Source organism: Salvia miltiorrhiza, chromosome 3 (assembly GCF_028751815.1).
Source record: "Salvia miltiorrhiza cultivar Shanhuang (shh) chromosome 3, IMPLAD_Smil_shh, whole genome shotgun sequence".
NCBI lineage: Eukaryota > Viridiplantae > Streptophyta > Magnoliopsida > Lamiales > Lamiaceae > Salvia > Salvia miltiorrhiza.
Window position 1 is genome coordinate 45,544,509 of NC_080389.1, and position 12,256 is coordinate 45,556,764.

The following is a 12,256-nucleotide window of genomic DNA, read 5'->3' on the forward strand; positions in this document are numbered from 1 at the left end:
CATTACCAGCATCGACATTCAGAAAGTTGGTACACGAGATCGGCATGCGTCGACTCAAAGATATTCAATGATTTCAAGTTCAGGGGAAGCAGTTGTACTCTTTTTCCTTCGACTAGGTTTTGTCCCATTGGGTTTTCCTAGCAAGGTTTTAATGAGGCAACATCTTAGGGATTGGTCAATCAAGGGGAAGTGTTGTAAATATATCTTCTAGATATATCTTATGTGTGTTGACCAAGAAACCTAGAGGGAGAATAACACTTGACATCTTCAAGCCGCCGGAGTTGACTGTCCTCCGTTCACACCGGACGTGTGTGAACGTTCACACCGGACGTTCACACTTGGTTTAACACCTATAAATATGGATGTATTGTGAATATCTTTGCATAAATTCTTTTGTTTCAGGCTATAAGCTGACAAAAGAAAAATTAGCAACACTACCTTCTGGAATGTATTATACATTCATAAAAGCAATTGAGACAAACCATTTCATGAACGTAAAGTTCAATGATACAAAAAGCTTTAAGCTTTGGCATGATAGGTTTGGACATCCTGGAGCGACTATGATGCGCCGAATAATCAATAATTCATATGGGCACAATATAAAGAATCAAAAGATTCTTTCTACAAAGGAATTCTCATGTGATGCTTGTGCGCAAGGCAAGTTAGTCATTAGACCTTCATATACGAAGGATAATACTGAATCTCCATATTTCTTAGAAAGAATTGAAGGAGACATTTATGGACCTATACATCCACCTTGTGGACCTTTTCGATAATTTATGGTATTAATTAATGCCTTTTATAGATGGTCCCATGTATGCTTGCTTTCTACTAGAAATGCAACATTTGCTAGACTACTTGCTCAAATCATAAAATTAAGAGCTCAATTCCCAGACAATTCAATTAAAAGAATTCGTCTTGATAATGCTGGTGAGTTTACATCTCAAGCATTTGATAACTATTGTATGGCTATTGGAATTGAGATTGAACATCCAGTAGCTCATGTCCATACTCAAAATGGTTTAGCGGAATCATTTATTAAACGTCTTCAAATTATTGCTAGACCATTACTTATGAAATCAAAACTACCAACTACTGTTTGGGGTCATGCCATATTACATGCTGCAACATTAGTTCGACTAAGGCCATCAGCAAATCATGAATACTCCCCAATGCAAATTATCTTTGGCCGAGAACCTGATGTTTCTCACTTACGAACTTTTGGTTGCGCGGTTCAAGTCCCAATTGCAACCCCCACAACGAACAAAAATGGGTCCCCAACGAAGACTTGGGATATATGTTGGATTTGATTCACCATCGATTATAAGGTATCTAGAACCTTTAACAGGTGATTTATTTACTGCACGTTTTGCAGATTGTCATTTTGATGAAATGACATTTCCAACATTAGGAGGAATAAATCTACATCCAGAAAAGCACAAGGAAATCTCTTGAAATGAGAAAAACTTATCACATTTTGATTCTATAACAAATCAATGTGAACAAGAAAATGAAAAGATCATTCATTTGCAAAATATTGCAAATCAAATTCCTGATGCTTTTGTAGATACAAGAAAAGTGACACAATCTCACATACATGCTGCAAATACTCTAGCTAAAATTGATGTCCCTGAAGGACAAATAGCTTTGGCAGCAAATGAGTCCAAAATTCGTCAAAAACGTGGTCGACCAGTTGGTTCCAAAGATTCTATGCCTAGAAAAAGAAAGGGGCAAGATGGAAACCAAACAATGACGAAAACGACTAATCAATCAAATGAAAGTGATGTAATTCCTGAAGAATTACAAGTATCTGAAAATCATGAGATCTCAATAAATTATTTACATCAGATACTAGAGAGAGAAAATATCATTGTTGATGATATATTTGCCTTTCATATAGCTCTTCATGTTTTAAATGAGGATCCTCAACTAAAGTCTGTTGCAGAATGCAAACATAGACTTGATTGGCCAAAGTGGAAAGAAGCTATAGAAAGAGAATTAAATTCCTGTGATAACCGGAAAGTATTTGGGCCTATAGCCTTAACTCCGGAATCTAAAATCCCTGTTGGATATAGATGGATTTTTGTTAGAAAGAGAAACGAGAAAAATGAAGTTACGAGATATAGAGCAAGACTCGTAGCACAAGGTTTCTCACAAAAACCAGGAATTGATTATGAGGAAACATACTCTCCAGTAATGGACGCTATTACTTTTAGATATTTGATTAGTCTGGCTGTGTCACAAAGGCTTGATATGCGCCTTATGGATGTAGTGACTGCTTATCTATATGGGTCATTAGATACTGACATATATATGAAAATTCCTGAAGGATTTAAAATGCCTGAAGGATTTCAGTCAAAACCCAAAAGCATGTATTCAATTAAACTGCAAAAATCGTTGTATGGGTTGAAACAGTCTGGTCGTATGTGGTACAATAGACTGAGCGAGTATCTTTTGAAAGAAGGATACAAGAATGATGATATCTGCCCTTGTGTTTTCATTAAGAAAACCGAAAGTGGATTTGCAATCATAGCAGTTTATGTTGATGATTTAAATTTAATTGGGACTCCTGAAGAGCTCAATAAAACTGCTGAATATTTGAAGAAAGAATTTGAGATGAAAGATTTGGGAAAGACAAAGTTTTGTCTTGGTTTGCAAATGGAACGTATCCGTGGAGGAACGTTTATCCATCAATCCACATATACAGAAAAAGTGTTAAAACGCTTCTATATGGATAATGCACATCCATTAGCATCACCAATGGTCGTTAGATCTCTTGATACTAAGAAAGATCCATTTCGACCAATTGAAGAGGGTGAAACGATACTTGGTCCTGAAGTACCATATCTAAGTGCAATTGGAGCATTGACTTATCTGGCTAATAATACTAGACCAGATATAGCTTTTTCTGTTAATCTTCTAGCAAGATTTAGCTCTGCACCCACTTTAAGACATTGGAATGGTGTTAAGCACATTCTACGTTATCTAAAGGGTACCATTGACCTTGGATTATATTATCAAGAAAATTCTGATAATACTCTAGTGGGGTATTCGGATGCAGGATTTTTTCCGATCCACATGAAGCTAAGTCACAAACTGGATATATTTTCACATATGGTGGAACTGCTATATCATGGAAGTCTGTGAAACAAACCTTGACTGCAACATCCTCAAATCATTCTGAAATCATTGCAATCCACGAAACAAGTCGAGAATGTGTATGGTTGAGAAATGTGACGAGTCATATCCAAGAGTCGTGCGGGTTAGCTTCATCAAAGGCCAAACCAACTGTTTTATATGAAGACAATGTTGATTGCATCGCGCAACTCAAGGAAGGATACATCAAAGGAGATAGGACGAAGCATATTTTTCCAAAGCTCTTCTACACACACGACCTTCAAAAGGGTTACGATATCGACGTGCAACAAATTCGCTCAAGTGAAAATCTAGCGGACTTATTCACCAAGGCATTACCAACATCGATATTCAGAAAGTTGGTACACGAGATCGGCATGCGTCGACTCAAAGATATTCAATGATTTCAAGTTCAGGGGAAGCAGTTGTACTCTTTTTCCTTCGACTAGGTTTTGTCCCATTGGGTTTTCCTAGCAAGGTTTTAATGAGGCAACATTTTTTATTTTAGGGATTGGTCAATCAAGGGGAAGTGTTGTAAATATATCTTCTAGATATATCTTATGTGTGTTGACCAAGAAACCTAGAGGGAGAATAACACTTGACATCTTCAAGCCGCCGGAGTTGACTATCCTCCGTTCACACCGGACGTTCACACTTGGTTTAACACCTATAAATATGGGTGTATTGTGAACTTCATTTCATTCACTAATCTATTCTCTCGCTTCTCTCAAGTTTATAACATCTCGCTTCTCTCTAGTTTATAACACAGTGCACGTTTTTTGGACTATCACGTTACAAAAATTATGGGACGGCAGTACTATTTAACTTTGAGTTAATGCCCACATTTTCGTTTTTATTTTTAGAAATTCTAACTTTTCATTTTTCTTTTCCATAAAATATCTCGTTATACAAAATTTGGTGACGAAAAAATTACGTATCTCATCAAATGAAATATTTTAGGAATAGTCATTATTGAAAAATCATACTTAGAAACCATGATTATTGAAAAACGCTAAAAGTTCAGTATTTTTTTTTTATCACTACAAGAAACAGCGGCTCCAACGACCGAAATTTTCGGTCGTTAAAAAGGCGGCCGTAACGACCGAAATTTTAATATTAACGACCGTTTTGTTTAATATTTTTAAATCTTTTTTTTTTATTTCCTACGACCGAATGAAACGGTCGTTAATTTATAACGACCGTAACTACGACCGTTTTTACGGTCGTTGGTTTTTTTTTTGAATTTTGATATATTTTTAATTTAACGACCGTTTGTAACGGTCGTTGTATTTTAATTTATTTAAATTTGAGTTCTGATATTTTTAAGTTTTCGGAAATATTTAACGACCGTTTTTTAACGGTCGTTGTATTTTAATTTATTTAAATATATTTAATATTAACGACCGAAATAATTATTTTTAACGACCGTTTTTCGGTCGTTGTATACCGAAATTATTAATATTATAATTAAAATTAGCAACGACCGAAAAACGGTCGTTAAATTGACATTCGGTCGTTGAATTCGCGGACTTAACTTAGGTTTGCTAATTTTTCCCCCATTTTCTTCTCCACCCTTTCCTCCTCCGATTCTCCGCCTCCTTCCGCCGATTTCGCCGTTCCCGACACCGCCGCCTCCGTCCATCGAACGGCCACCTCCAACGACGCCGCCGCTGCTGCTCCTCTCCGTCCGACGCGACCGCTGCTGCTTCTCTCCGTCCGACGCGACGCGACCGCTGCTGCTCCTCTCCGTCCGACGCGACGCCGCCGCCGCCGCTCTCCGTCCGACGCCGCTGCTCTCCGTCGACGTGATACTCTACGGTAAGTTAATTAATTATTCATCCTAACCCTAATTAATTATTTTTTATAGATTTCATCAATTATTAACCCTAACTCTAATTCCCAGCCCCCTGCCCTCGCCGGACCGCCCCTGCCCTCGCCGGAAAGCTCCTGCCGTTGCCGGAATAAGAGATTGTAGGTTAGTTCGTGTAACTTATATAATGTAGGCTATTAATTTGAATTTAGGTTAATATTGATATGTTAGTATATATGAATTTAGGTTAATTATATGTGAATTAATGAGAAATTTACATAGAACTTAGTATGAATTATATGTGAATTAATGTAGGCTATGTTTCAAATTTATGTTAATTATATTAGTATGAATTAATGTGAAATTTAGTTGTTGTGTTGTATAGTATATGTGAATTAATGTGAATTTAGTTTGAATGTAATGTGAAATTATATGTTAATTATATATATGTTCATTTGTATTTGATTTGTTTAAAGAACAAGAACTTAGTAAGATAATTTATTTTATAAGATTTATTTAAAGAACTTAGTTAGGTTTATTTGTAAATATTAGATTTATTTAAATAACTTAGTTAGGTTTATATATATTAGATTTAGTTAAAGAACTTAGTTAGGTTCATTTCTATTTAAAGAACTTAGTTAGGTTCATTTCTATTTAAAGAACTTAGGAAGCTTAATTTCTATTTAAAGAACTTATAATGTTTAAATTTATTTAATTCGCTTTATCGCCGGTGGGGGAGAGGCGAAATATATGATTTAGCATGATTAATTGCGTTGAGCATGTTTTAATTATAATTAAGCATGATAGTTTCGCCGGTGGGGGAGAGGCGATTAAGTATGATTGTGATTAATTGGAGTTTGGGCCGCCGGTGGGGGAGAGGCGGAGGCGGTAGCAATGACTACCGCCTTGGTTTTGTTGTTGTGTTGAAATTTCAATCTTCAATCATCCTTCTTGAAATCCTAATCGTAATCTTCAGTCATCCTTCTATAATCCTAATCTCCGACCTTATTTGAGTTCTTAATTCCTAATCCAAATCTTAATCTTCTTTCTTAATCATACTCTTAATCTTAATTCCAAATACAAATCTTAATCTCCTTTCATAATCCTAATCTTAATCTTAATTCCTAATCCAAATATTAATCTCATTTCATAATCTTAATCTTAATTCCTAATCCTTATCTTAATCTTAATCTTAATTTCTAATCTTAATTTCCACTCTTATTCATCATCTTAATTTTATATCTAATGTGTGAACTAATTAAAACATTAATAATATATGAATGCAGGAAATATAAACATGAGTTTAGATAGAGGGTGGATGTATAGGCGATATGCTCAAGGTAGTCTAACAGGAGAGTTCATGGATGGATTGGAAGTATTTATCCATTATGCACTTTCTCGACCGGACTTAATGATTGGAAATAAGATCAAATGCCCATGCACGAAATGTAAGAACAAAAAATTTGATACTCCAATGACTGTTAGGGTTCACTTGGCAAAGAATGGTTTTATCCCTAGATACCATATATGGACGATGCATGGTGAAGCGTTAGTGCAAGTCCCTGATGTTGCTAGGCGTATTGTAACCATTGAGGAAGATAGAGAAGTCAATCGTTATGAGACGATGGTGATGGATGTAGCGACAGCTCAATTTCACAATGTCGATGATTTAATTGAAGAATCTCCAAACCCAACAGCCCAACATTTGTATGATATGTTAAAAGCGGCTGATAGAGAGTTGTGGCCTGGCTGTAAAACCCATACCCAATTATCTCTTGTAGCTCGATTGATGAGTTTAAAATCTGATAATAATATGTCTGAGCGATGTTTTGATCAGATTTTGGAGTTGATTAAAGAAATAGTTCCCGATAATAATTTGGTGACTGGAGATTTCTACAGTGCAAAGAAATTGCTTCGTGGGATGGGTTTGCCAGTTGAGAAGATTGATTGTTGTCGTAATAATTGTATGCTTTTTTGGGGGGATGATGAAAGCTTGAACGAGTGTAAGTTTTGCGATGCAAAACGTTACAAAGAATCTTCTGGTCCCAGTGGTAGTCGTCAACGACGCCTAGTTGCAGTAAGTCAGATGCATTACTTTCCCATCACCCCAAGATTGCAAAGGTTATATGCATCTAAAGCAACAGCAGCTGATATGCGATGGCATGCTACATCAGTTAATGATGGTGTGATGAGACACCCTGCAGACTCACCTGCATGGAAACATTTTGACAACACATTTTCTGATTTTGCGGCTGAGGTCAGAAATGTGAGATTGGGGCTTTGTACTGACGGATTCTCGCCATTCAACAATTTTGGAAAGCAATATTCCTCATGGCCAATCCTACTTACTCCATACAATCTTCCTCCTTGGATGTGCATGAGAGAACAACACATATTTCTCACTGCTGTCGTCCCTGGGCCACACAATCCAAAGGATATGATTGATGTTTTTCTTCAACCGTTGATTGCTGAGTTATCTCATCTTTGGGAAGTGGGTGTCCAAACGTATGACATATCATTGAAGAATAATTTCCAAATGCGTGCTGCACTTTTGTGGACAATTAGTGACTTTCCCGCTTATTCCATGCTTTCTGGTTGGAGTACAGCTGGTAGATTGGCATGTCCACGTTGTTGTGATGATACAGATTCTTTTCGATTACCTTTGAGTGGTAAACAATCCTGGTTTGACTGTCATAGGAGGTTCTTACCCACTGATCATCCTTTTCGACGCAACAAATATGCGTTTATAAAAAATGCTCAAGTAAGAAAAGGTCCTCCACAAACAAAAAATGGGTACCAGTTGTTGGCTGAGATTGAGGGATTGGGGATTAAAAAAGTAACAGAATTGACAGTTGAAGAGACTCGATTACGGATATCTAAACGACAAAGAACTTATGAATCAGGTTGGAGGAAAAAAAGTATATTCTGGGATTTGCCATATTGGAGTTCGTTGCTTATACGTCATAATCTTGATGTTATGCATATAGAAAATAACGTCTTTGATAATTTGTTCAACACCATTATGAACACTAAAGGCAAAACAAAGGATACGGCCAAATCTCGCGAAGAATTGAATAGGTTTTGTCGCAGACCTGAGTTAGAAGCCAATGAACAAACAGGAAAGTACCCTAAAGCATGTTATATGCTTGATAATGATGAGAAAAGAATCTTACTTAAGTGGATTGAAGGGCTTAGATTTCCTGATGGCTATGTATCCTCGTTGGGTAGATGTGTCAACTTGAGTACACTTCAAATGTTTGGTATGAAGAGTCACGATTGTCACGTGATGATGCAACGAGTATTGCCGGTCGCACTAAAAGAACTTCTACCATTCAATGTGTGGAAAACAATTACAGATCTTTGTCTCTTTTTCAAAGATTTGACTTCACCAAACATTCAAGTTGACAATCTTCTTCAGATGCAAACATTTGGTAACTTTACAACGTTTTATTTAAAATTTTTATGCATCACTAAATTGTTACTTATATTTTTAATGTGTTTTGTAAGGCTCGGGAGAGCAATATTTCTTTTGACGAGGCTACTTGGGCGACTTTTCGACGGATGCATTATAAGAATGGACAGTATACCGCTGGACGACCTGCGCAGCACGGGGTATGACGTTAATTTAGTATGTTTAAATTCCTTTGTTCGAATAAATTATTTTACAACTATTCTAACTATTTTTGTATTGTAGTTGGAGGTCGAGAGGCGATTGGCAGAGCTTCGCCAAACACAGGAAGAGGTCACGCCCGTAGATGTAGAGCGCATCTTCCGAGAGGTCGTCGCTCCTGATTCGAGGGGGCGCATCATGGGATTAGGCATGATGATGTCTAGGGCGATTACTGAGAGCGGCGAGTCGTCGAGCACGCACTCCACTAGCACCTCCCAGTTTCCTTTCCCTGTTGCCTCGAGAGATGAGCTCATTACATTGAGGGAGGAGCTGAGCTCCACACAGAGGGAGCTAGAGGTCAGGAGAGCGAGCGAGGAGGCTCAGAGCAAGGCTATACAGGAGATGCAAGCCCAGATCGCCCTCCTCATGCGAGGATATCATGCACAGTCCCCCTCCGACGCCTCTGATGGGACCCACCCGGACCTCTGATTATATTATTTACTATCGTTTGTTTGATACTATACTTTGAATACTGAATTTCTAAACTTGTTGACATATTTTATGATTTGCTACTTTGTTATATTTGATGTCTTTCTACTTTGCTCATCTTCATGATTTTGAATAATTTATAGATTGCTATATAATTGAAAACATGAATACAAAACAAAAAAACAAAAAAACAAAAAAACGACCGAAATTAAACAACGACCGAAATTTAAAAAAAACGGTCGTTAAGAAATGACTGAAAAAATAGGAAAAACGACATCTAACGACCAAAATTTCGGTCTTTAAACAACGACCGAGTTAAAAACGGTCGTTAATGCTTTCGGAAGAACAACGACCGTTTTAACAACGGTCATTGTTTAACGACCGAAAATCAGGACTCAGCGACCGAACTACGGTCGTTGATCAACGACCGTTTAAAAATGGTCGTTGATGATCTCAGAAGATCAACGACCGTTTAAAAACGGTTGTTGATCAACGACCGAAGTTCGGTCGCTGAGTCCTGATTTTCGTCGTCCTTGGGAGCTTGGCTACGGTTTTAAAGACCGAATAAACGGTCGTTATAATTAAATTTCGGTCGTTGAATTTCAACGACCGACAAAAAACGGTCGTTGAAGACCACACGACGAACAAAACGGCGACCACAGTTTTCGGTCGTTGTTTCGGTCGTTAGGTCTGTAACGACCGTTTTTTCGAGTTTAACGACCGAAAATTCGGTCGTTAGAGCCGCGTTTTCTTGTAGTGTATCATCTTTCATTTTTCTCACTTTTTTTTTCTTTTTTTGTAATTTTATGATCGCGCGCCAAATATGTAGAAAACCTAACTATTAAAAAATAAAGGGTTAAGTACCAAATACCTCCCCAACGTTGGGGCCCCTATCGCGTATAGAGAATATCATCGTTTTAATTAAATTTTTTAATTAAAAATTTAAAAAAAATAATTTTTTTAACGGTGACTTAACGGTGTTAAAACGCAGGGGGGATTTGATTAGGTTTAGCCACGTTGAGGTAGTAAACAGTGCCTACCCTGACTATATGGTCCTATACGCGATAGGGGCCCCAACGTTGGGGGGGTATTTGGTACTTAACCCAAAAATAAAATACCACGTTATATACAATGAATGAAGAATAAAAGACTAAACATTGTGTGCGTGTGTTGTCAAGCGATAAGGGATTAATGCCTAAAGTCAAAGGTCTTGAGTTCGAGTCCCCTGTGATGCGACCTTTATATTTTACTATGGGTAAATATCATGAAAATCCCTGAACTATACTCACTTTATCAAAAATACCCTGAAACTTTCGAAATATTCTCTAAACCCTCAAACTATCAGATTTTTATCAAATATACCCCGTATCTATTTTTCGGTCACCAAAAACGTGATGTGGCTCACCGGATACCACAATGTAATTTATATTCCATTTTTTTAAAAATGACTTCGTTTCGTACCATATCATTTAAAAAATTCACTATAAAATTTAAAATTCACTTCTATCGTGTTTGAAATTCACGCTAATACGATAGAAGTTATTCTTCTATCGTAGTTATTTATAATTCTAGATTATTAGCGTGAATTTCAAACACGATAGAAGTGAATTTTAAATTTTAGAGTGATTTTTTTTAATGATTTGGTACGAAACGACGTCGTTTTTGTCAGTGCATTTAAAAAAATAGAAAATAAATTACATTGTGGCATCCGGCGAGCCACATCATGTTTCTGGTGATCGGAAAATAGATGCGAAATATATTTGATAAAAACCTGATTGTTTAAGGGTTTAGAGAATATTTTAAAAGTTTCAGAGTATTTTTGATAAAACGGGTATACTTCAGGGATTTTCATGATATTTACCCTTTCTTTATTTAATATCGTTAATTTATATAAAACAAAAACAGTAACGTATGTGATTAAATTAAACATTAGTAATTAAGATGCTTTGAACTATCATTTTGTTTGCCTCAAATCATTTTACCGGGCGGTCGCATGATTTTACCGACCGATTCTGATCGGCCGGTAAAATGATCTGACCGTCCATAATCTAGCTACTCATTGGTCACCTGTACTATTGATTCATAGTTGTCAAATTGTTGACTGATAGTTGTCAAATCGATCAAATATGTAAGATTTTAAAAAAAATCAAACAAATTCATCAACAAGTATTTAAAGAATAAGGCATAGGAAACTTATATTTATAAAAGAAGTCATTTTTTATATATAATGTAAGGAATATGACATTTTAAATTTTCACTCATACTTAAATACCCATCTATATTCCCTCAAAAAAAAAAAAACTCACCTATTTGCGTAAACTAAAATATAATTTGAAGGGGGCTACAGTCGAAAATTTCCAACTACAAAATTGCCAAGAACAAAAGTTTTCTTGAAAGATATTAAATTATTAGATTAAATATAATTTTTTTTGGCTCGAAGTGCTTAAGCTCACCCCCCTGTCCGTATACAGATAAAGGTTAATTGCTGAAATAACATACTGTTCACTCCAACTAACAATTTCATGCCATTTTTAAAAACTATACCAAGGGTGAGTTTGCTTTTTATCCCTCTAAATGGAGGGATAATAAAAATTTATATCTTTAAATGCCTCCTTTCTTATTTCATATTTTACACCAAAAAAGAAATTCACCATTTTTCCTTCTATATTTTCACTTCAAGGAGAAATAATATTATTACACAAAAATGAAGGGATAATATTATTCCTCATTGAAGTGAAAATAAGGAAGAAAAAATAGTGAATTTTTCTTTTATGTAAAATATGGGATAAAAAATGAGATATTTAAAGGCATAAATTTTTGTTATTCCTCTTTTCTCCATCCATAAAAGTGAACGCACCTAAAGCTATAACGCTGCTTTTTATTTTTATTTTTTGCCATTACGGCATCTCCAACGTATTCCGGCAAAATTTATTCAATATGTACCCAAAATAGTGAAATGACGGAGCTTTATGGCTCAGAAAATTTAATATAGTGTAATTAAAAATAATATCATAATTCCTCTAAAAATAATAATAATATCATAATTGTAATATTTCAAAAATCATAAGAAAACTTAGAATTCAAATAACATGGGAAAATTAACCAATATATATACTCCGTCCATCTATAAAAAATGTATTTTATGTGATTTGGGGAACACAAAATCTAATAAATAGTTGGAAGATGTGTATAAAATGAAGAAAATGTTCCAT

General features: G+C 35.8%; 1 protein-coding gene across 2 annotated transcripts; it reads left to right on the plus strand.

Moving 5' to 3' along the window:
• The first annotated feature begins 5,586 nt into the window (after nt 1-5,586).
• LOC131016047 (uncharacterized) lies at nt 5,587-9,134 on the plus strand. Of its 2 annotated transcripts, none has more exons than XM_057944589.1 (2): nt 5,587-5,910; nt 8,640-9,134. In XM_057944589.1, exons 1-2 carry the CDS (start codon nt 5,746-5,748, stop codon nt 9,042-9,044), a joined length of 570 nt encoding a protein of 189 aa, XP_057800572.1. In that variant the 5' UTR covers nt 5,587-5,745; the 3' UTR covers nt 9,045-9,134. The 2 variants fall into 2 exon arrangements, with proteins under 2 accessions (XP_057800572.1, XP_057800573.1); XM_057944590.1 differs by lacking the exon at nt 5,587-5,910 and adding an exon at nt 8,456-8,557 and having other exon boundaries at nt 8,640-9,124.
• The last annotated feature ends 3,122 nt before the right edge of the window (nt 9,135-12,256 follow it).